We start from the raw sequence: 22,982 nt of genomic DNA on the forward strand, positions 1-22,982 counted from the left end.
CATTTACGTTAATACTGATTAGAAAAATTAAATGGAAAGGTTATGTTATTTCATACCTTTAAACATGACATTGGATCACCACAAAATTCTTAAGTCTTTAGGCAAAATCATCAAAAATGTCTCAAATTACCACCGCACAGAACATCGAAAGAACCTCAAAGACTCAAAGGAAAACGCCAGAATGTCTTTTACAGACTAATGAACAAGACTTTCGTGAAATTTAATGTGTCCCTACCTCAGGAGAAGCATCACAACCTCCAAAGGCATCAGCAAAGTCTGATGGACTCTTCCTCAGAGTCTGGTCAGCAGGCAGCGTGTTGTCATTGTAAGATGTCACAAACTTAAAGTCACTGGTTCTAGATCCTGTTGTCAGGTAGGCGTCATAATTGTAAGCGCTGCGTAAAGTTCCTGTGCCGTCAACATCTGCGTAATTAGGAGGCAGATAAGCGCTGGGGATGGCGACTGCTCCGTCAAACAACAGTCGGGGCTTTCTCCTGCGACAAAACCTCACACCCAGGATGATGATAATGAAGGTCAGGAAAAAGGTGGACACGGACACCAGAGCGACGATCAGGTAAGAAGTCAGTTTGGAATTCTTCTCATCATAGGAAATATCCTTCAGTTCTGGCACCTCAGCCAAGTTATCAGAGATAAGTAGATACATGGAACAGGTGGCAGACAGAGAGGGCTGTCCGTTATCTTTCACTGCCACTATGAGGTTCTGTTTCATGCTGTCAGATTCAGAAATGTCCCGCTGGGTCCTGATCTCTCCGCTGTGGAGACCAATGGTGAAAAGTCCCGGATCGGTGGATTTGACTATATGATAGGACAGCCAGGCGTTCTGGCCGGAGTCCGCGTCCACCGCTATCACTTTGGACACCAGAGAGCCCCCGTCTGCAGCTTTGGGGACCAGCTCGGTCATGAAGGAGTTGCCCTCCGGGGCGGGGTACAGTATCTGAGGAGAGTTGTCGTTCACATCCGATATGAAGACACTGACGGTCACGTTGCTGCTGAGCGGAGGAGAACCGTTGTCTCGGGCCATCACGTGGACTTTAAAGCTCCTGAACTGTTCGTAATCAAACGACCTCGCAGCGTGGATCACCCCCGTGTCTCCGTTAACGGACAGATAGGACGACACCGGGGCACCGTTCACCTCACCCGGTAACAGAGAATAAATCACTGTACCGTTTTGTCTCCAGTCGGGGTCTCGAGCAGTCACGGAACATAAAGTGGAGCCGGGTTTGTTGTTTTCACTCACATATGCGCTGTAGGACTGTTCCTCAAACACCGGTGGGTTGTCGTTGATATCAGCTACAGATAACTGAACGGTTTTAGAGGAGGACAGAGGTGGAGAGCCCTCGTCAGTGGCAGTGATTGTAATGTTGTAATCGGACACTAGTTCACGGTCCAGTTGTCCTGTGATCACCAGAGAATAATAGTTTTTAATGGAGGGAACTAACTTAAAAGGGACATTTTGCTGAATGGAGCAGCGGACCTGTCTGTTATTCTCAGAGTCTCTATCCTGCACGTTAATGATGCCCACCTCTGTACCAGGTGACACGTTCTCAGGTGTGGGGTTAGTCAGTGATTTCAGGTAAATCACTGGGGCGTTGTCATTCACATCAGTGATATCAATAATCACCTTTGCTTCTGAAGAGAGCCCATAGCCGTCTTTGGCCTCAACAAACACTTCATATTTGGATCCCTCTTCATAATCTATGTCACCTGTCACACTGATTTCTCCTGTTTTCTCATCTAGCGAAAAAAGCCTCTGTGATTTATCAGAGAGTCGGCTAAATTCATATGTAACCTCCCCATTGATACCTTCGTCTGCATCTGATGCACTTACTGTGATAACTTTGGTTTTCAAAGGAGAGTTTTCTGGTAATGCAGCTGTATATACGGCCTCAGTAAACACTGGGGCGTTATCATTAGCATCAAGTACAATGACGTGTATGACTACAGTCCCGGATCTCTGAGGAGAGCCACCATCCACTGCTGTGAGCAATAATTTCATTTCCTTCTGCTCCTCTCTGTCTAACTCCTTATCCAAAACCAACTCACCATATTTACTGCCAGCACTTGTCGTCTGGATACTAAACACAAAGTGGGGGTTTTGTTGCAAAATGTAGCTTTCGACTGAGTTCTTGCCTATGTCTGCATCTTGTGCTGCATTAATGCGATATCTGGTTCCTTTGGGAGCGGACTCTCCAATTTCCAATTTTACAATATCCTTTGGAAAAATTGGTGCATTGTCGTTCACGTCCTGCACCTGCAGGGACAACCGGTGTAACTCCAAGGGATTCTCTAATAGCAAGTCGAATTTCAGAACGCACGAAGGCTTTTCTCCACAATGCTCCTCTCTGTCTATCCTTTCCTCAACCAATAAATCCCCGCTTCGAAGGTTAATCCCGCAATACTGTCTGTCGCTTCCCTCCATGTCAACACGAGCTTTGCGAGCAGACAGTCTGCCCACCGCCAGTCCGAGGTCCTTAGCGATATTTCCAATAACAGATCCGCGCTTCAGCTCCTCCTGTACGGAATAGCTCAGGTCTCCGTGTGCGTAGTGCACCACAACAAAGAAAAAGACAAAGCCACAGCTTTGAGGAATGCGCTGTCTATGCGTCATCCTGAAACAGCGCTACACAATTTACAGCGGGGTAGATTCAAGCATTAAACATAGGTTACTCGGTCAGAATATGTGCCTTCCGAGCATTTGTCGTCTTTGTCGAAGGCTGTAGGGAACACAGGGGTGGTCGATCCCAATAATGGGTGGTGTGCAAAGCAGACTGAACATTCGACCCTATAGCTGGTCTATAGTGACACCGTGAGTATCAGTGAAATATAGCAGTTTTCCAGAAGTGATGCAAATGTTCTTTATACGTGACCAGGTCGTTTGACCTTAATGTTATGAAAAAATAGCATTGTAATAAGGCACTGAAAAGTGTATTGAGACGGTATTATGTTTTTTGCCTTTATTTAAGTAAAGTGGAATGTTTGTTCTCTGTGTTATAAGGCACGATAAACAGGAGTGTCTCCTCCTGCATTTATCCAGCTAAAGCACTTCACAGTCATACAAGTAAATCAACATTCCTCAAACGTTGAACAATGTCTGACCACATTTCACGCCCTTAAGTGTTGCAAGCTAAATGTGTCAAGATCGCTTACAAACTCATAAGTCTCTGTCACTGTCTCACTCTCCGTCTCTGTCGCTCTCTCTCTCCCTTTCTCAATTACATAGATTACATTCATTTTGTCGTGGAAAATGCAAAACTATGCCTCCAGCGTCATCCAAACACCATTTAATACATAACAAAGTCTAATTAAAGATGGAAACTGCATACAAACAATACAAACAGAGCAGAAAGGCAGCACGCATCTCATGCCGCACTGGTGGAGAAAATTCTGTTTTTGACTTTACCTTTACTGTGACATTGAAAAGAAAAGGGGGGTAATATACTTCCTGCATAAACATAAATGTTAATAGCAGAATTTGAAAGTAATTCCTTCATGAGATGCATTTAAAAACAAGAAATGCTACTCACAGACAACTAACAATTTTCACCTATTTCAATGTCATTTTACCCTGTTTATTTACTTCATGAAAAGTAAAACTGTAACACACAGCACGAATGTTAATTGTTAAATGGCACCATAATATGTCAAGAAAAGTTTAATCTAAAACGTTTCAGACGTAAAAAAAATAGAAGACAGGGGTAAGTTTTGCAATAAAATACACCACAAGAGCAACTGCGAAATTCAGCACCACGGACAGAGACACAAAGAACAAGCTGAAGCTCTACTCGAAGACACAGGCAGACACACCGATACTGTGTAAACGGGTGGTCCGGTGGTTTTTGGGGTTTTTTTTTGTTGTTTGTTTGTTTTTTTGTTTTGTTTTGTTTTGTTTTGTTTTTTTTGGGGGGGGGAGATTATCAAAATCCACTCGAATGACCGCAAAATTTTAAACATCTGTACACTAGGGTGGAAGAAGAATACCCTGAGCTCTTGAAAAATGCAACTAAAATTAAAATAAGAAGACAACTAAAACATTACTATTTATAATGCTCACCGATGCATTATCATGCGCAGTTTATGCAGTTAGGAACAAATTAAACTAATTACATTACATTGAATCTTGTAGTAAATTTTAACGTGAAGTGAATCTATAAGATGCAACTTCAGCGCAAACGTGCGAAACACTGTTAAATTGTTTCTAAAGAAAAATGACGACAAATACAAATAATTAAATATATTAACTTAATCATTAAAATGCATATAGAAAAAAGTCAAACGTTATGTGACAACTGGTCCTACCTCGGGAGAAGCATCACAATCTCCAAACGCATCAGCAAAGTCTGATGGACTCTTCCTCAGAGTCTGGTCAGCAGGCAGCGTGTTGTCATTGTAAGATGTCACAAACTTAAAGTCACTGGTTCTAGATCCTGTTGTCAGGTAGGCGTCATAATTGTAAGCGCTGCGTAAAGTTCCTGTGCCGTCAACATCTGCGTAATTAGGAGGCAGATAAGCGCTGGGGATGGCGACTGCTCCGTCAAACAACAGTCTGGGCTTTCTCCTGCGACAAAACCTCACACCCAGGATGATGATAATGAAGGTCAGGAAAAAGGTGGACACGGACACCAGAGCGATGATCAGGTAAGAAGTCAGTTTGGAATTCTTCTCATCATAAGAAATATCCTTCAGTTCTGGCACCTCAGCCAAGTTATCAGAGATAAGTAGATACATGGAACAGGTGGCAGACAGAGAGGGCTGTCCGTTATCTTTCACTGCCACTATGAGGTTCTGTTTCATGCTGTCAGATTCAGAAATGTCCCGCTGGGTCCTGATCTCTCCGCTGTGGAGACCAATGGTGAAAAGTCCCGGATCGGTGGATTTGACTATATGATAGGACAGCCAGGCGTTCTGGCCGGAGTCCGCGTCCACCGCTATCACTTTGGACACCAGAGAGCCCCCGTCTACAGCTTTGGGGACCAGCTCGGTCATGAAGGAGTTGCCCTCCGGGGCGGGGTACAGTATCTGAGGAGAGTTGTCGTTCACATCCGATATGAAGACACTGACGGTCACGTTGCTGCTGAGCGGAGGAGAACCGTTGTCTCGGGCCATCACGTGGACCTTAAAGCTCCTGAACTGTTCGTAATCAAACGACCTCGCAGCGTGGATCACCCCCGTGTCTCCGTTAACGGACAGATAGGACGACACCGGGGCACCGTTCACCTCACCCGGTAACAGAGAATAAATCACTGTACCGTTTTGTCTCCAGTCGGGGTCTAGAGCAGTCACGGAACATAAAGTGGAGCCGGGTTTGTTGTTTTCACTCACATATGCGCTGTAGGACTGTTCCTCAAACACCGGTGGGTTGTCGTTGATGTCGGCTACAGATAACTGAACGGTTTTAGAGGAGGACAGAGGTGGAGAGCCCTCGTCAGTGGCAGTGACTGTAATGTTGTAATCGGACACTAGTTCACGGTCCAGTTGTCCTGTGGTCACCAGAGAATAATAGTTTTTAATGGACGGAACTAACTTAAAAGGGACATTTTGCTGAATGGAGCAGCGGACCTGTCTGTTATTCTCAGAGTCTCTATCCTGCACGTTAATGATGCCCACCTCTGTACCAGGTGACACGTTCTCAGGTGTGGGGTTAGTCAGTGATTTCAGGTATATCACTGGGGCGTTATCATTTATATCCGTAATTTCAATTATTAAAGTTGTATATGACGCCAATCCCAGACCATCTTTGGCACTAATCTGCATTTCATAGGATGACACTTTCTCATAATCAATAGCTCCAGCTACTCTCACCTCTCCGGTTTTAGGGTGTAAAGAAAACGCGTTGTTGTTTTCATCTGAAACATGATCAAATGCATAGGTAATGTCACTATTTAAACCATCGTCTGCATCAGTTGCACTCACTGTGATCACCAACGTATCCAGAGGAGAATCTTCGGGCAGACTGGCTTTATAAACGGTCTGGCTGAACACTGGTACATTATCATTAGCATCCAGCACAGTGATGTGTATGACTACGGTGCCTGATCTCTGAGGAGAGCCACCATCAAATGCGGTGAGCAAAAGCATAATCTCTTCTTTGTCTTCTCTGTCTAATTCTTTGTCTAAGACCAATTCACAGTATTTTCTTCCACCGCCTTTTGACTTAACATTTAGTTTGAAGTGATCATTCTGCTGAAGTGAGTAGCCCTGCACAGCATTTTCTCCGATGTCTCCATCGTGCGCCTCATCCAGCAGGAAATGCGAGCCCTTGATCGCCGATTCCCGAATCTCAATTTTAAGTGAATCTTCTTTAAACTGCGGTGAATTGTCATTAATATCTTGAACACGGATACTAATACGATGCAGCTCTAATGGATTTTCCAGTACCAGCTCCTGTTTTAGAACACACGATGCCTTTTTCGCACAGAGCCCTTCTCTGTCAATCCTTTCTTGAACAATCAAGTCTCCGGTATTGAGGTTAACACCGCAGTACTGAACGCTGCTGTCCTCTGTGTCGATACGGGCCTTGCGGGCGGACAGTCTGCCCAAGTCAAGTCCCAGATCCTTTGCAATATTTCCGATTACAGATCCACGTTTCATCTCCTCCGGGATAGAGTAGCTCACGTCTCCATAAACAGGGTGGAAGGCAAGAAAAATCAAAGCAAGGCCGTAGTGCGGCGAGAATCTGCTGTATCCCATTGTTACCTGGAGACAACCCTGTACCGCTACCAAGAATGTCAAAATAAATCAAATCGATGATTTCCTCCAATATACACAATTCTCAATTTGCGGTGTTATTACGAAACCGTTTTTGTGAACTGCGGCACAACAGCAGAATCCGGCTTTGAATACGTTGACACAGAAGGGTGGAGAATGACCGTGCCGCCTTCTCGTTTTTTGGTACACACTGACACCATGAGCATTTGTTTAGGTATAACAAGGCGATGCATTACTTTTGAAGTGTTTAACCATACAACCGTTAAGAGTACCCTGGTGATCAAACGACGACAGCAATAACAATAATAATAATGCATTTACTAGTTTAGGTCTACTTTTCCTTGAAACAGGATGTTTTGTCCCGTTTGTGGTGTAAAAACAATCGCAAAAGAAGGCATCAACATGAAACTATTCAAACTGTGTCTCGGAAAGAGTCCTGTGTTTTTAAATAATCTTTCGTATCTCAAAATTTAGACAACACAGAAAATAAGAGGGGAACACTTTCATTTCAGATTTCCATAAATATTTCCTTTCAACTCAAATCTGCATGCAGCTTGAAAAGCTAAACAGTCCTACAACCATCTTAATAAATCTTAGGTGGTTAAAATCCTATGTACGGCGTATAAAAATACATTTTCTACATTGTAATTGTGCGGATTTACAATATGTGAAAAAAATGATATAAGCATTTAAATCCATGAGATTAAACCTACTGAGCCACCATTTGGCCGTTAAATACTGTAAATTTGAGGTTTGAGTGCTTAAAACCATATTAACAACAGTTTCCTGTTCTGTGTTAACGCACTACAGTGACACAGATCTAGTTGCAATAACGACTGTCATGCAAGAATTTGGACAATTGGAGAAGTCTAAAATATCAATAATATATTTCTCTCCCAATGTCCAAAAGATGTTTTTATGAATGTTTTTATCTGCCCTGATGAACATCCATAGATCATTTTAATTGTTGTTGTAGTAAACATCAGTGACAGAGGACTATTTGTTCAGATACATCTTTGACCACGGCGAAATTATTCACTGATTTAACTCTGAAATATGCCATACTTTGGGAAAGGCTGACCAAGAGCTGCCAACGCCCAGGAAGAAAAAAAGCCGTATGTTCAGTTATTTTGCTGGAAGAGTAAGATGTACCTAACAAGACACTATCTGAGTTTGACTAAAAAATAGACCATTTCTACGAGGTGCTCTGTCAAAAACGTGATTGCAGTTTCTTACATTTAAAAGGATAAACGATTTTCTCAGACTCTTTCCCCCTTTCTCGAGCGTACACATTTGATGCTCGACCATCACTCAAACCAAAAGATGAAGTAGTAAATTCGGCTTAATGCTTTACAATACTCACCAACGACGCCAAGGCTTTGTAAAGTAAACGTGTTAAAAAAAAAAAAAAAAAAAAAAAAGTTTCAAATAACCACTGTGTGTGAGTACAGCCTACCGAGAATTCACTTCCGTGAATTTTGTATTTAGGTTTGTATACAACAAAACTCTATGGTATCTACCAAGGAAACAAGTACATGAGTACGAAATCGCACTAAGACTTTGACAAGGACATCCAATATCGTCCGACAAAGTATGTGTATTGATTTGAGGGAGCACGATGTTTTTCTTTACTGCCCACATCAGTGAAGACCACCACGTATAAAAAAGCCCTACTAAAGCAAGATGAAAAAGCGGCTCACTTTCCTCGGCCGTGGCACTTTAATACCGTGTCCCAGTATCTATAGAGACAAAATAAGCTTCTTGAGGAGTATCGTTTGAGAAGAGGCTAATGTAATTAAATGTCAGCAAAGAAACAGCATATTCGAATCCAGACACTGAAACTAGGAAAAACCAAACGCATTTCGAAAACGCAATATGAAAGGAAATTCATTGATATGACAATGATCAAAAAGAAAAACTACGTTGGAATCAAAAGACTAAGGTACATTATACCTGAAAATGCATCATACAATCAACCAGAGCTCAGCACAAAAGACAGAGTAAAGGAAACGTACTTTAAATTATTCCCTTGGTTAGGACATTAGGTGTAATCACGACAGCAGGAAACTGAAGAATGGCGTCGTGAGAACTTGAACAAGGGTATATTGATATGAAATGAGTCCCTACCTCAGGAGAAGCATTACAATCTCCAAACGCATCAGCAAAGTCTGATGGACTCTTCCTCAGAGTCTGGTCAGCAGGCAGCGTGTTGTCATTGTAAGATGTCACAAACTTAAAGTCACTGGTTCTAGATCCTGTTGTCAGGTAGGCGTCATAATTGTAAGCGCTGCGTAAAGTTCCTGTGCCGTCAACATCTGCGTAATTAGGAGGCAGATAAGCGCCAGGGATGGCGACTGCTCCGTCAAACAACAGTCTGGGCTTTCTCCTGCGACAAAACCTCACACCCAGGATGATGATAATGAAGGTCAGGAAAAAGGTGGACACGGACACCAGAGCGACGATCAGGTAAGAAGTCAGTTTGGAATTCTTCTCATCATAAGAAATATCCTTCAGTTCTGGCACCTCAGCCAAGTTATCAGAGATAAGTAGATACATGGAACAGGTGGCAGACAGAGAGGGCTGTCCGTTATCTTTCACTTCCACTATGAGGTTCTGTTTCATGCTGTCAGATTCAGAAATGTCCCGCTGGGTCCTGATCTCTCCGCTGTGGAGACCAATGGTGAAAAGTCCCGGATCGGTGGATTTGACTATATGATAGGACAGCCAGGCGTTCTGGCCGGAGTCCGCGTCCACCGCTATCACTTTGGACACCAGAGAGCCTCCGTGTGCAGCTTTGGGGACCAGCTCGGTCATGAAGGAGTTGCCCTCCGGGGCGGGGTACAGTATCTGAGGAGAGTTGTCGTTCACATCCGATATGAAGACACTGACGGTCACGTTGCTGCTGAGCGGAGGAGAACCGTTGTCTCGGGCCATCACGTGGACCTTAAAGCTCCTGAACTGTTCGTAATCAAACGACCTCGCAGCGTGGATCACCCCCGTGTCTCCGTTAACAGACAGATAGGACGACACCGGGATACCGTTCACCTCACCCGGTAACAGAGAATAAATCACTGTACCGTTTTGTCTCCAGTCGGGGTCTCGAGCAGTCACGGAACATAAAGTGGAGCCGGGTTTGTTGTTTTCACTCACATATGCGCTGTAGGACTGTTCCTCAAACACCGGTGGGTTGTCGTTGATGTCAGCTACAGATAACTGAACGGTTTTAGAGGAGGACAGAGGTGGAGAGCCCTCGTCAGTGGCAGTGATTGTAATGTTGTAATCGGACACTAGTTCACGGTCCAGTTGTCCTGTGGTCACCAGGGAATAATAGTTTTTTATGGAGGGAACTAACTTAAAAGGGACATTTTGCTGAATGGAGCAGCGGACCTGTCTGTTATTCTCAGAGTCTCTATCCTGCACGTTAATGATGCCCACCTCTGTACCAGGTGACACGTTCTCAGGTGTGGGGTTAGTCAGTGATTTCAGGTAAATCACTGGGGCGTTGTCATTCACATCAGTGATATCAATAATCACCTTTGCTTCTGAAGAGAGCCCATAGCCGTCTTTGGCCTCAACAAACACTTCATATTTGGATCCGTCTTCATAATCTATGTCACCTGTCACACTGATTTCTCCTGTTTTCTCATCTAGCGAAAAAAGCCTCTGTGATTTATCAGAGAGTCGGCTAAATTCATATGTAACCTCCCCATTGATACCTTCGTCTGCATCTGATGCACTTACTGTGATAACTTTGGTTTTCAAAGGAGAGTTTTCTGGTAATGCAGCTGTATATACGGCCTCAGTAAACACTGGCGCGTTATCATTAGCATCAAGTACAATGACGTGTATGACTACAGTCCCGGATCTCTGAGGAGAGCCACCATCCACTGCTGTGAGCAATAATTTCATTTCCTTCTGCTCCTCTCTGTCTAACTCCTTATCCAAAACCAACTCACCATATTTACTGCCAGCACTTGTCGTCTGGATACTAAACACAAAGTGGGGGTTTTGTTGCAAAATGTAGCTTTCAACTGAGTTCTTGCCTATGTCTGCATCTTGTGCTGCATTAATGCGATATCTGGTTCCTTTGGGAGCGGACTCTCCAATTTCCAATTTTACAATATCCTTTGGAAAAATTGGTGCATTGTCGTTCACGTCCTGCACCTGCAGGGACAACCGGTGTAACTCCAAGGGATTCTCTAATAGCAAGTCGAATTTCAGAACGCACGAAGGCTTTTCTCCACAATGCTCCTCTCTGTCTATTCTTTCCTCAACCAATAAATCCCCGCTTCGAAGGTTAATCCCGCAATACTGTCTGTCGCTTCCCTCCATGTCAACACGAGCTTTGCGAGCAGACAGTCTGCCCACCGCCAGTCCGAGGTCCTTAGCGATATTTCCAATAACAGATCCGCGCTTCAGCTCCTCCTGTACGGAATAGCTCAGGTCTCCGTGTGCGTAGTGCACCACAACAAAGAAAAAGACAAAGCCACAGCTTTGAGGAATGCGCTGTCTATGCGTCATCCTGAAACAGCGCTACACAATTTACAGCGGGGTAGATTCAAGCATTAAACATAGGTTACTCGGTCAGAATATGTGCTTTCCGAGCATTTGTCGTCTTTGTCGAAGGCTGTAGGGAACACAGGGGTGGTCGATCCCAATAATGGGTGGTGTGCAAAGCAGACTGAACATTCGACCCTATAGCTGGTCTATAGTGACACCGTGAGTATCAGTGAAATATAGCAGTTTTCCAGAAGTGATGCAAATGTTCTTTATACGTGACCAGGTCGTTTGACCTTAATGTTATGAAAAAATAGCATTGTAATAAGGCACTGAAAAGTGTATTGAGACGCTATTATGTTTTTTGCCTTTATTTAAGTAAAGTGGAATGTTTGTTCTCTGTGTTATAAGGCACGATAAACAGGAGTGTCTCCTCCTGCATTTATCCAGCTAAAGCATTTCACAGTGATACAAGTAAATCAAAATTCCTCAAACGTTGAACAATGTCTGACCACATTTCACGCCCTTAAGTGTTGCAAGCTAAATGTGTCAAGATCGCTTACAAACTCATAAGTCTCTGTCACTGTCTCACTCTCCGTCTCTGTCGCTCTCTCTCTCCCTTTCTCAATTACATAGATTACATTCATTTTGTCGTGGAAAATGCAAAACTATGCCTCCAGCGTCATCCAAAGACCGTTTAATATATAACAGATTAAAGATGGATACTGCATACAAACAACAAACAGAGCAGAAAGGAAGCACGCATCTCATGCCGCACTGGTGGAGAAAATTCTGTTTTTGACTTTACCTTTACTGTGACATTGAAAAGAAAAGGGGGGTAATATACTTCCTGCATAAACATAAATGTTAATAGCAGAATTTGAAAGTAATTCCTTCATGAGATGCACTTAAAAACAAGAAATGCTACTCACAGACAACTAACAATTTTCACCTATTTCAATGTCATTTTACCCTGTTTATTTACTTCATGAAAAGTAAAACTGTAACACACAGCACGAATGTTAATTGTTAAATGGCACCATAATATGTCAAGAAAAGTTTAATCTAAAACGTTTCAGACGTAAAAAAAATAGAAGACGGGGTAAGTTTTGCAATAAAATACACCACAAGAGCAACTGCGAAATTCAGCACCACGGACAGAGACACAAAGAACAAGCTGAAGCTCTACTCGAAGACACAGGCAGACACACCGATACTGTGTAAACGGGTGGTCCGGTGGTTTTTGGGGGTTTTTTTTGTTGTTTGATTGTTTTTGTTTTTTTATTTTGTTTTGTTTGCTTTTTTTTGGGGGGGGGGGTTATCAACATCCTCTCGAATGACCGCAAAATTTTAAACATCTGTACACTAGGGTGGAAGAAGAATACTCTGAGCTCTTGAAAAATGCCGCTAAAATTAAAACAAAAAGACAACTAAAACATTACTATTTATAATGCTCACCGATGCATTATCATGCGCAGTTTATGCAGTTAGGAACAAATTAAACTAATGACTCTGCATTGAAGGTTGTAGTAAATTTTAACGTGAAGTGAAACTATAAGATACAACCTCAGCGCCAACGTGCGATAGACTGTTAAATTGTTTCTAAAGAAAAATGACGACAAATACAAATAATTAAATATATTAACTTAATCATTAAAATGCATATAAAAAAAGGTCAAACGTTATGTGACAACTGGTCCTACCTCGGGAGAAGCATCACAATCTGTAAAGGCATCAGCAAAGTCTGATGGACTCTTCCTCAGAGTCTGGTCAGCAGGCAGCGTGTTGTCATTGTAAGATGTCACAAACTTAAAGTCACTGGTTCTAGATCCTGTTGTCAGGTAGGCGTCATAATTGTAAGCGCTGCGTAAAGTTCCTGTGCCGTCAACATCTGCGTAATTAGGAGGCAGATAAGCGCCGGGGATGGCGACTGCTCCGTCAAACAACAGTCTGGGCTTTCTCCTGCGACAAAACCTCACACCCAGGATGATGATAATGAAGGTCAGGAAAAAGGTGGACACGGACACCAGAGCGACGATCAGGTAAGAAGTCAGTTTGGAATTCTTCTCATCATAAGAAATATCCTTCAGTTCTGGCACCTCAGCCAAGTTATCAGAGATAAGTAGATACATGGAACAGGTGGCAGACAGAGGGCTGTCCGTTATCTTTCACTGCCACTATGAGGTTCTGTTTCATGCTGTCAGATTCAGAAATGTCCCGCTGGGTCCTGATCTCTCCGCTGTGGAGACCAATGGTGAAAAGTCCCGGATCGGTGGATTTGACTATATGATAGGACAGCCAGGCGTTCTGGCCGGAGTCCGCGTCCACCGCTATCACTTTGGACACCAGAGAGCCTCCGTGTGCAGCTTTGGGGACCAGCTCGGTCATGAAGGAGTTTCCCTCCGGGGCGGGGTACAGTATCTGAGGAGAGTTGTCGTTCACATCCGATATGAAGACACTGACGGTCACGTTGCTGCTGAGCGGAGGAGAACCGTTGTCTCGGGCCATCACGTGGACTTTAAAGCTCCTGAACTGTTCGTAATCAAACGACCTCGCAGTGTGGATCACACCCGTGTCTCCGTTAACAGACAGATAGGACGACACCGGGGCACCGTTCACCTCACCCGGTAACAGAGAATAAATCACTGTACCGTTTTGTCTCCAGTCGGGGTCTCGAGCAGTAACGGAACATAAAGTGGAGCCGGGTTTGTTGTTTTCACTCACATATGCGCTGTAGGACTGTTCCTCAAACACCGGTGGGTTGTCGTTGATGTCGGCTACAGATAACTGAACCGTTTTAGAGGAGGACAGAGGTGGAGAGCCCTCGTCAGTGGCAGTGATGGTAATGTTGTAATCGGACACTAGTTCACGGTCCAGTTGTCCTGTGGTCACCAGAGAATAATAGTTTTTAATGGAGGGAACTAATTTAAAAGGGACATTTTGCTGAATTGAGCAGCGGACCTGTCTGTTATTCTCAGAGTCTCTATCCTGCACGTTAATGATGCCCACCTCTGTACCAGGTGACACGTTCTCAGGTGTGGGGTTAATCAGTGATTTCAGGTATATCACTGGAGCGTTGTCATTTATATCCGTAATTTCAATTATTAAATTTGTATATGACGCCAATCCCAGACCATCTTTGGCGCTAATCTGTATTTCATATGACGATTCTTTCTCATAATCAATAGCTCCAGCTACTCTCACCTCTCCGGTTTTAGGGTGTAAAGAAAACGCGTTGTTATTTTCATCTAAAACATGATTAAAACCATACGTTACTTCACCATACATTCCCTCGTCTGCATCAGTTGCACTCACTGTGATCACCAACGTATCCAGAGGAGAATCTTCGGGCAGACTGGCTTTATAAACGGTCTGGCTGAACACTGGTACATTATCATTAGCATCCAGCACAGTGATGTGTATGACTACGGTTCCCGATCTCTGAGGAGAGCCACCATCAAATGCGGTGAGCAAAAGCATAATCTCTTTTTTGTCCTCTCTGTCTAATTCTTTGTCTAAGACCAGTTCAGAGTATTTTCGTCCACCACTTTTTGACTTAACATTTAGTTTGAAGTGATCATTCTGCTGAAGTGAGTAGCCCTGCACAGCATTTTCTCCGATGTCTCCATCGTTTGCCTCATCCAACAGGAACCGCGAGCCCTTGATGGCCGATTCCTGAATCTCAATTTTAAGTGAATCTTCTTTAAACTGCGGTGAATTGTCATTAATATCTTGAACACGGATACTAATACGATGCAGCTCTAATGGATTTTCCAGTACCAGCTCCTGTTTTAGAACACACGATGCCTTTTTCGCACAGAGCCCTTCTCTGTCAATCCTTTCTTGAACAATCAAGTCTCCGGTATTGAGGTTAACACCGCAGTACTGAACGCTGCTGTCCTCTGTGTCGATACGGGCCTTGCGGGCGGACAGTCTGCCCAAGTCAAGTCCCAGATCCTTTGCAATATTTCCGATTACAGATCCACGTTTCATCTCCTCCGGGATCGAGTAGCTCACGTCTCCATAAACAGGGTGGAAGGCAAGAAAAATCAATGTAAGGCCGTAGCCATAAAGCGCTAATCCTTTGTGCTCCATTATTACTACGGGAAGAAAAAAAAAGACTAACATTTGACTTTACAACATAATATGTATCAGCCACGCATTCGTGATTTCCTCGGATATTGCAATTTCGTTTCACCGCAGTCTTATTAATAAACGGGTTTAGTCTAGTGCAGGACAACACGGGAACCTGGCTTTATGTTTTGTTGGCATAAATGGGTGGGGAGTGAACGAGCGTTCAAGTTTATTAGTGCATACTGACACCTTGAGTACATTTTGAGATATAACACTGGAGTGTATGATTTCCGCTTGTATGTGCGAAACCTTTAAAGAGAACACTGTACATCCTACAACAAAAGTAAAACAACCATTTTAGGATTACCTTACAATTACTATGAACCCATAAATAGTTAGTTTATCGGGTTTAAAGTAAAAAACAAAAAATAAAGGTTTTTAAAAAAGGAAAAAAAAAACATTCGTATAAAAGGTAATGCCTTTACATTATTCTACATTGTGGCTATATTTCCCTGGTAACACAACCGAAAATAAACATTTGACTCTAAAAATGTAGCCGGAGATAAAACTCGGTCTGTCTTCAGCACCATGTACAGAGAAACGGAGCTGCATCCAAAAGTTTATCAAAAATACCCAATACCCAAAATACATCAACTGTGACAGGAAGGCAGAAAAAAGTATAAATAAATAAGAACTGCATCGAATAGTTTAAGCTTGATTGACAACAGACTTTAGAGAGTGGGAATAATGAACATGAGTGTGTGAGTACCTGTGGGTGTGTGTGCGACTAGGGTGGGAAGGGAAGGCGGCTGAGGTCAAGACCGTCCAAAATATATATATATTTTTCCTGATGTTCAGCAGTTACGCACCAGAAGTTAAGAAAACTGTGTTGTTAAAAATGTTTTTTTGAAAGAGTTAATATTGAAACAGTTGAGAAGTAAGAATACATAATACCAAAGGCCCATGTCCGGAGACTTTAATTCCCATCGTGAAATGTTAAACCCTTTAGACTTCCTACATTTTCTGTTTCTAATATCAATTAACGAATAACAACTAACGAGGCCAATGACAACTTATATTGCCAAAATACAATAGTTAAGAACACCTTATCAATGATATTTCAAGCGTACTGGACAGATGATATACTGTATGAGACGTTGGCCTACCTCAGGAGAAGCATCACAATCTGCAAAGGCATCAGCAAAGTCTGATGGACTCTTCCTCAGAGTCTGGTCAGCAGGCAGCGTGTTGTCATTGTAAGATGTCACAAACTTAAAGTCACTGGTTCTAGATCCTGTTGTCAGGTAGGCGTCATAATTGTAAGCGCTGCGTAAAGTTCCTGTGCCGTCAACATCTGCGTAATTAGGAGGCAGATAAGCGCCGGGGATGGCGACTGCTCCGTCAAACAACAGTCTGGGCTTTCTCCTGCGACAAAACCTCACACCCAGGATGATGATAATGAAGGTCAGGAAAAAGGTGGACACGGACACCAGAGCGACGATCAGGTAAGAAGTCAGTTTGGAATTCTTCTCATCATAAGAAATATCCTTCAGTTCTGGCACCTCAGCCAAGTTATCAGAGATAAGTAGATACATGGAACAGGTGGCAGACAGAGAGGGCTGTCCGTTATCTTTCACTGCCACTATGAGGTTCTGTTTCATGCTGTCAGATTCAGAAATGTCCCGCTGGGTCCTGATCTCTCCGCTGTGGAGACCAATGGTGAAAAGTCCCGGATCGGTGGATTTGACTATATGATAGGACAGCCAGGCGTTCTGGCCGGAGTCCGCGTCCACCGCTATCACTTTGGACACCAGAGCGCCTCCGTGTGCAGCTTTGGGGACCAGCTCGGTCATGAAGGAGTTGCCCTCCGGGGCGGGGTACAGTATCTGAGGAGAGTTGTCGTTCACATCCGATATGAAGACACTGACGGTCACGTTGCTGCTGAGCGGAGGAGAACCGTTGTCTCGGGCCATCACGTGGACCTTAAAGCTCCTGAACTGTTCGTAATCAAACGACCTCACAGCGTGGATCACCCCCGTGTCTCCGTTAACAGACAGATAGGACGACACCGGGGCACCGTTCACCTCACCCGGTAACAGAGAATAAATCACTGTACCGTTTTGTCTCCAGTCGGGGTCTCGAGCAGTCACGGAACATAAAGTGGAGCCGGGTTTGTTGTTTTCACTCACATATGCGCTGTAGGACTGTTCCTCAAACACTGGTGGGTTGTCGTTGATGTCAGCTACAGATAACTGAACGGTTTTAGAGGAGGACAGAGGTGGAGAGCCCTCGTCAGTGGCAGTGATTGTAATGTTGTAATCGGACACTAGTTCACGGTCCAGTTGTCCTGTGGTCACCAGAGAATAATAGTTTTTAATGGAGGGAACTAACTTAAAAGGGACATTTTGCTGAATGGAGCAGCGGACCTGTCTGTTATTCTCAGAGTCTCTATCCTGCACGTTAATGATGCCCACCTCTGTACCAGGTGACACGTTCTCAGGTGTGGGGTTAGTCAGTGATTTCAGGTAAATCACTGGGGCGTTGTCATTCACATCAGTTACATCTATTATAACTTTAGCGTAAGAGGTTAATCCCAGACCATCTTTTGCTGTTACACGCAGTTCAAATGATGACGCTACTTCAAAATCAACCGTAGTCGTCAATTTTATGTCACCCGTCCTATGATCTATAGCGAACACTGACTTCACATCTTCTGAAATGTGTCCAAAATCATATGTAACATCTCCGTTTAGTCCCTCGTCTGCATCAGTAGCACTCACTGTCAGCACGACAGTACCCAAAGGAGAGTTTTCGGGCAGACTGGCTTTATAAACGGTCTGGCTGAACACGGGAACGTTATCATTAGCATCCAGCACAGTGACGTGAATGACCACAGTACCTGACCTTTGAGGAGAGCCACCATCCAGAGCTGTGAGAAGCAGACTGATTTCTTTTAAATTTTCACGGTCAAGCTCTTTGTTTAGCACAAGTTCCACAGAATTAGTTCCAACGCCCAAAATAAAATGATCATTCCTTTGCAGGTTGTACGTCTGAACTGAATATTTGCCTATATCCGCATCGTGTGCTTCTTCTATTGGAAAACGAGCACCTTTTGCCGCAGATTCCCTAATATCTATATGGATCAATTCTTTATTAAATTGCGGGGAGTTATCATTTATATCCTGAACATGTAGACTAATTCGATGCAATTCTAATGGATTCTCTAACATGAGCTCTTGTTTTAAAGCGCAGGATGCTTTGTCTCCACATAGGCCCTCTCTGTCAATCCTCTCGGCAACAGTCAGATCCCCGTTACGGAGGTTGATGTCAAAATAACGTCTGTCGCTCCCATCGGTATCAATGCGGGCCTTTCGAGCGGTAAGTGAGCTTGTGTCAAGACCCAAGTCTTTGGCGATATTTCCGATCACGGAACCACGTCGCATCTCCTCCGGAAAGGAATAGCTTATATCCCCGCTGGCAAAATGCAGAGAATGGAGCAGTAAAACAACGGCATAGGTTCCTAATGTGAATCCCGTGATAGCCATCCTGACGCCGATATGATAGAGTAAACGTTAACTAGTCGGTGTATAGAAAAACAGCCCCCAAAAAGGATTTAAACCAAAATCGTCACAATCCAAATCCAAGTCGCTGCCTCTCTCGACGATCAACTGCAACACCTTAAGTCACATTATGCGTCGACAACAGTGGGTGGACAACCACAAACAAACTACTAGAGCTGGTGCATAGCGACATCGTGAGTCCCCTCTACAAATTGCATACTGTCCACTTGAAGCAAGCCTGTACAAGTCATACATATATGAAAACAGACGTGCACGTAGATCACATTCATTTAAGAGAGAAATGATATAGTGAAATGTCTTGAGACGTGTAAAGAGGAGCAAATTATAGAGAGCACTTCTAAAAAAAAACAGCATTACTTCACTAGGTCACCTCTTATTGAGCACCGCTAATTAGATGCTAAAATATACTGATCTTTGTATTAACAATTATAGCCCTGTCTAGAAAAAACCGTACGTTTTTTTTCTAGACCTGGCGTTTGAATCTTTATGATTAAATGTTTCTTGAAATGCTATGACAGCTATCTACAACAACTGCTTTGGCCTTAATTTATAACATGTTTGTAAACAGTGGGCAAAACGACAGCTTATGAAGAATCATTTGAATTAATGAAATAGTCAAGGAAGCGACCCACTAAATTACTTATGTAAGGGATGATTAAACCCTAATGACAAACTACACTTCACTGACAGTTCATTATCATGTACAGAGAAACATCGATAAAAAGTGTACAAGTTATTAAAGGAACTGGAAGAACAAAGTTTTATTTGATTTTAGGAGGACAATCACTTTGCTCGCGTCTACTAAAATTTTGAACAGGTAGATTTGTATTTAAAAAGTCAGACACTTTGGGCAAAGAGCAAGACTTAACTGCAATACTGGGCAGGTAAGGGAAAAAGACTCATAATAACACCAGCAAATGAATAAGCATATGGGATCAGGACCGGTTACATGTGAAAGGACTCCAAGTCTAAAGCGCATAGCTGTACCTACTTCTTCAACGGTACAGCTATGTACCGAAGATAAATGATAGATGACCAATCAGGCCCATGGGCCATAATGTGTTTTACAAGGCATGGGTTGTTTCCCATGAACAAGGAAATAATCTTACACACGCACGCACTGAGGCCAATACATATCGAAACTTGTAAAAGCAAGTGCATTATCAACATATAAAATGTTTTCAATCATTTAAAAAAGACATCTTCTCCTGTTAACATGCTGGGAATTAAAGGAATCAGGAGTGAAAGAATAAACCATGACTTAAAAACTAAAACAAACATTTTCTTCAAGAGTGTACAAGTAGAAAAATACCAAAAAGGAAAGAATAAAAAGGAAAGGACAACTACTATATAATGACTTTAAAATGAATATCATAACCGATGTATCTCTAAGTTACATTGGATATGATATTATGAGTTGGAAACGTTTCAATGAACAACTGGAATTACCGGGGAAAGAATTCTGCCCAACTGTTTCTGAAACTACAACTATTGTTCTGAAGGCAAATGCCAGAGATGAACCAAACTTATAACCACGTTTGGGAAATCATATTTTGATATTTTAAGAAGTGATTATATCAATATCAATTTCACACTAACGGTCACAATTAGGAAAAACTAAGGAGCCGTTTTTTTCTGATAAAATGATGGGTCAAATATTTGATGCTCTTACCTCAGGAGAAGCATCACAATCTGCAAAGGCATCAGCAAAGTCTGATGGACTCTTCCTCAGAGTCTGGTCAGCAGGCAGCGTGTTGTCATTGTAAGATGTCACAAACTTAAAGTCACTGGTTCTAGATCCTGTTGTCAGGTAGGCGTCATAATTGTAAGCGCTGCGTAAAGTTCCTGTGCCGTCAACATCTGCGTAATTAGGAGGCAGATAAGCGCTGGGGATGGCGACTGCTCCGTCAAACAACAGTCTGGGCTTTCTCCTGCGACAAAACCTCACACCCAGGATGATGATAATGAAGGTCAGGAAAAAGGTGGACACGGACACCAGAGCGACGATCAGGTAAGAAGTCAGTTTGGAATTCTTCTCATCATAAGAAATATCCTTCAGTTCTGGCACCTCAGCCAAGTTATCAGAGATAAGTAGATACATGGAACAGGTGGCAGACAGAGAGGGCTGTCCGTTATCTTTCACTGCCACTATGAGGTTCTGTTTCATGCTGTCAGATTCAGAAATGTCCCGCTGGGTCCTGATCTCTCCGCTGTGGAGACCAATGGTGAAAAGTCCCGGATCGGTGGATTTGACTATATGATAGGACAGCCAGGCGTTCTGGCCGGAGTCCGCGTCCACCGCTATCACTTTGGACACCAGAGAGCCTCCGTGTGCAGCTTTGGGGACCAGCTCGGTCATGAAGGAGTTGCCCTCCGGGGCGGGGTACAGTATCTGAGGAGCGTTGTCGTTCACATCCGATATGAAGACACTGACGGTCACGTTGCTGCTGAGCGGAGGAGAACCGTTGTCTCGGGCCATCACGTGGACTTTAAAGCTCCTGAACTGTTCGTAATCAAACGACCTCGCAGCGTGGATCACCCCCGTGTCTCCGTTAACGGACAGATAGGACGACACCGGGGCACCGTTCACCTCATCCGGTAACAGAGAATAAATCACTGTACCGTTTTGTCTCCAGTCGGGGTCTCGAGCAGTCACGGAACATAAAGTGGAGCCGGGTTTGTTGTTTTCACTCACATATGCGCTGTAGGACTGTTCCTCAAACACTGGTGGGTTGTCGTTGATGTCGGCTACAGATAACTGAACGGTTTTAGAGGAGGACAGAGGTGGAGAGCCCTCGTCAGTGGCAGTGATTGTAATGTTGTAATCGGACACTAGTTCACGGTCCAGTTGTCCTGTGGTCACCAGTGAATAATAGTTTTTAATGGAGGGAACTAACTTAAAAGGGACATTTTGCTGAATGGAGCAGCGGACCTGTCTGTTATTCTCAGAGTCTCTATCCTGCACGTTAATGATGCCCACCTCTGTACCAGGTGATACGTTCTCAGGTGTGGGGTTAGTCAGTGATTTCAAACTGATGGCTGGTGGGTTGTCATTGACATTTGTTATATCTATAATTACTGTACAATATGAGGTAAGACCTGGTCCGTCTTTTGCCCTTATTCGCAGTTCAATTGAGTTTTCAGTCTCATAATCGATAGAGCCGATGACTCTTATCTCTCCTGTCTTTTGATCCAGTGCAAACAAAGAGACATGGTCATCGGATACATGATCAAAAATATAAGTAATATCACCATTGGGCCCCGCGTCTGCATCAGTAGCGCTCACTGCAATTACTACAGTACCCACAGGAGAGTTTTCGGGCAGACTGGCTTTATAAACGGTCTGGCTGAACACTGGTACATTATCATTAGCATCCAGCACAGTGATGTGTATGATCGCAGTACCTGATCTCTCCGGGGAGCCACCATCTAGAGCTGTAAGCACTAATTTTAATTCTCTCTCTTGTTCTCGGTCTAATTCTTTTACCAAAACCAATTCCGAGTGTTTCCGTCCACTACCCTCTGCATCTACATTAATAGTGAAATGCTCATTATTTTGTAAATTGTAGCGCTGTACCGCATTGGTACCGATATCTGCATCATGGGCTTCTGTGAGCAAGAATGTAGCTCCTTTCACGGCTGATTCTCTAATTTCAAATGAAATCAAGTCCTCACTAAACTGTGGGGCGTTGTCGTTTATATCTTGCACATGAATACTGATGCGATGAAGCTCCAAAGGGTTTTCCAAAACAAGCTCCTCTTTTAAAACGCAAGTCGCCTTCTTACCACAAAGACCTTCCCTGTCGATCCTGTCAGTAACGATCAGATCGCCGGTGCTCAGATTAATATCACAATACCGCTTGTCATTCCTGTCTGTGTCAATGCGAGCCTTACGCGAGGAAAGTGTAGCAGCCCCTTGGCCGAGATCTTTGGCTATATTTCCAATCACAGACCCGCGTTTCATCTCCTCGGCCACAGAGTAGCTCACATCTCCATATGCGAAATGCAGGCTGGTGAAAAGGAAAACAACACAGTAGCGATTCAAAGAGAATCTTCTCTGCTCCTTCTTTCCCATGATCGGCCAGGCGTCCATCCTACCCTGGC

General features: G+C 43.5%; 3 protein-coding genes across 6 annotated transcripts in view; all 3 read right to left on the bottom strand.

Moving 5' to 3' along the window:
• LOC120785775 (protocadherin gamma-C5-like) overlaps nt 1-22,982 on the bottom strand; it is a 230,444-nt gene that overhangs the window by 176,229 nt on the left and 31,233 nt on the right. For 2 of the 4 annotated variants that reach the window (XM_040120703.1, XM_040120696.1), the window contains exon 1: nt 4,318-6,708. The exons of the other annotated variants lie outside the window; for them this stretch is intronic. In XM_040120703.1, coding sequence (XP_039976637.1) covers nt 4,318-6,708 — 2,391 coding nt within the window. Of the gene's footprint in view, nt 1-4,317; nt 6,709-22,982 lie in introns of those variants that run through there. 4 annotated transcript variants of the gene reach the window in all.
• Nucleotides 8,234-11,247, bottom strand: LOC120785655 (protocadherin beta-15-like). The gene is made up of 2 exons (XM_040120528.1): nt 8,854-11,247; nt 8,234-8,242 (listed from the first exon to the last, which is right to left on the bottom strand). The coding sequence occupies exons 1-2, from the start codon at nt 11,245-11,247 to the stop codon at nt 8,234-8,236; spliced, it is 2,403 nt and encodes an 800-aa protein (XP_039976462.1).
• LOC120785656 lies at nt 12,906-18,842 on the bottom strand. The gene is given in 3 exon segments (XM_040120529.1): nt 12,906-13,377; nt 13,379-15,355; nt 16,444-18,842. Coding segments are annotated over 3 exon segments (4,848 nt in total).

Source organism: Xiphias gladius, chromosome 23, assembly GCF_016859285.1.
Source record: "Xiphias gladius isolate SHS-SW01 ecotype Sanya breed wild chromosome 23, ASM1685928v1, whole genome shotgun sequence".
Lineage (NCBI taxonomy): Eukaryota > Metazoa > Chordata > Actinopteri > Istiophoriformes > Xiphiidae > Xiphias > Xiphias gladius.

Coding starts and splice junctions, on each gene's coding strand:
- LOC120785655 (XM_040120528.1), bottom strand. CDS start 11,247: ATGACGCATAGACAGCGCATTCCTCAAAGCTGTGGCTTTGTCTTTTTC.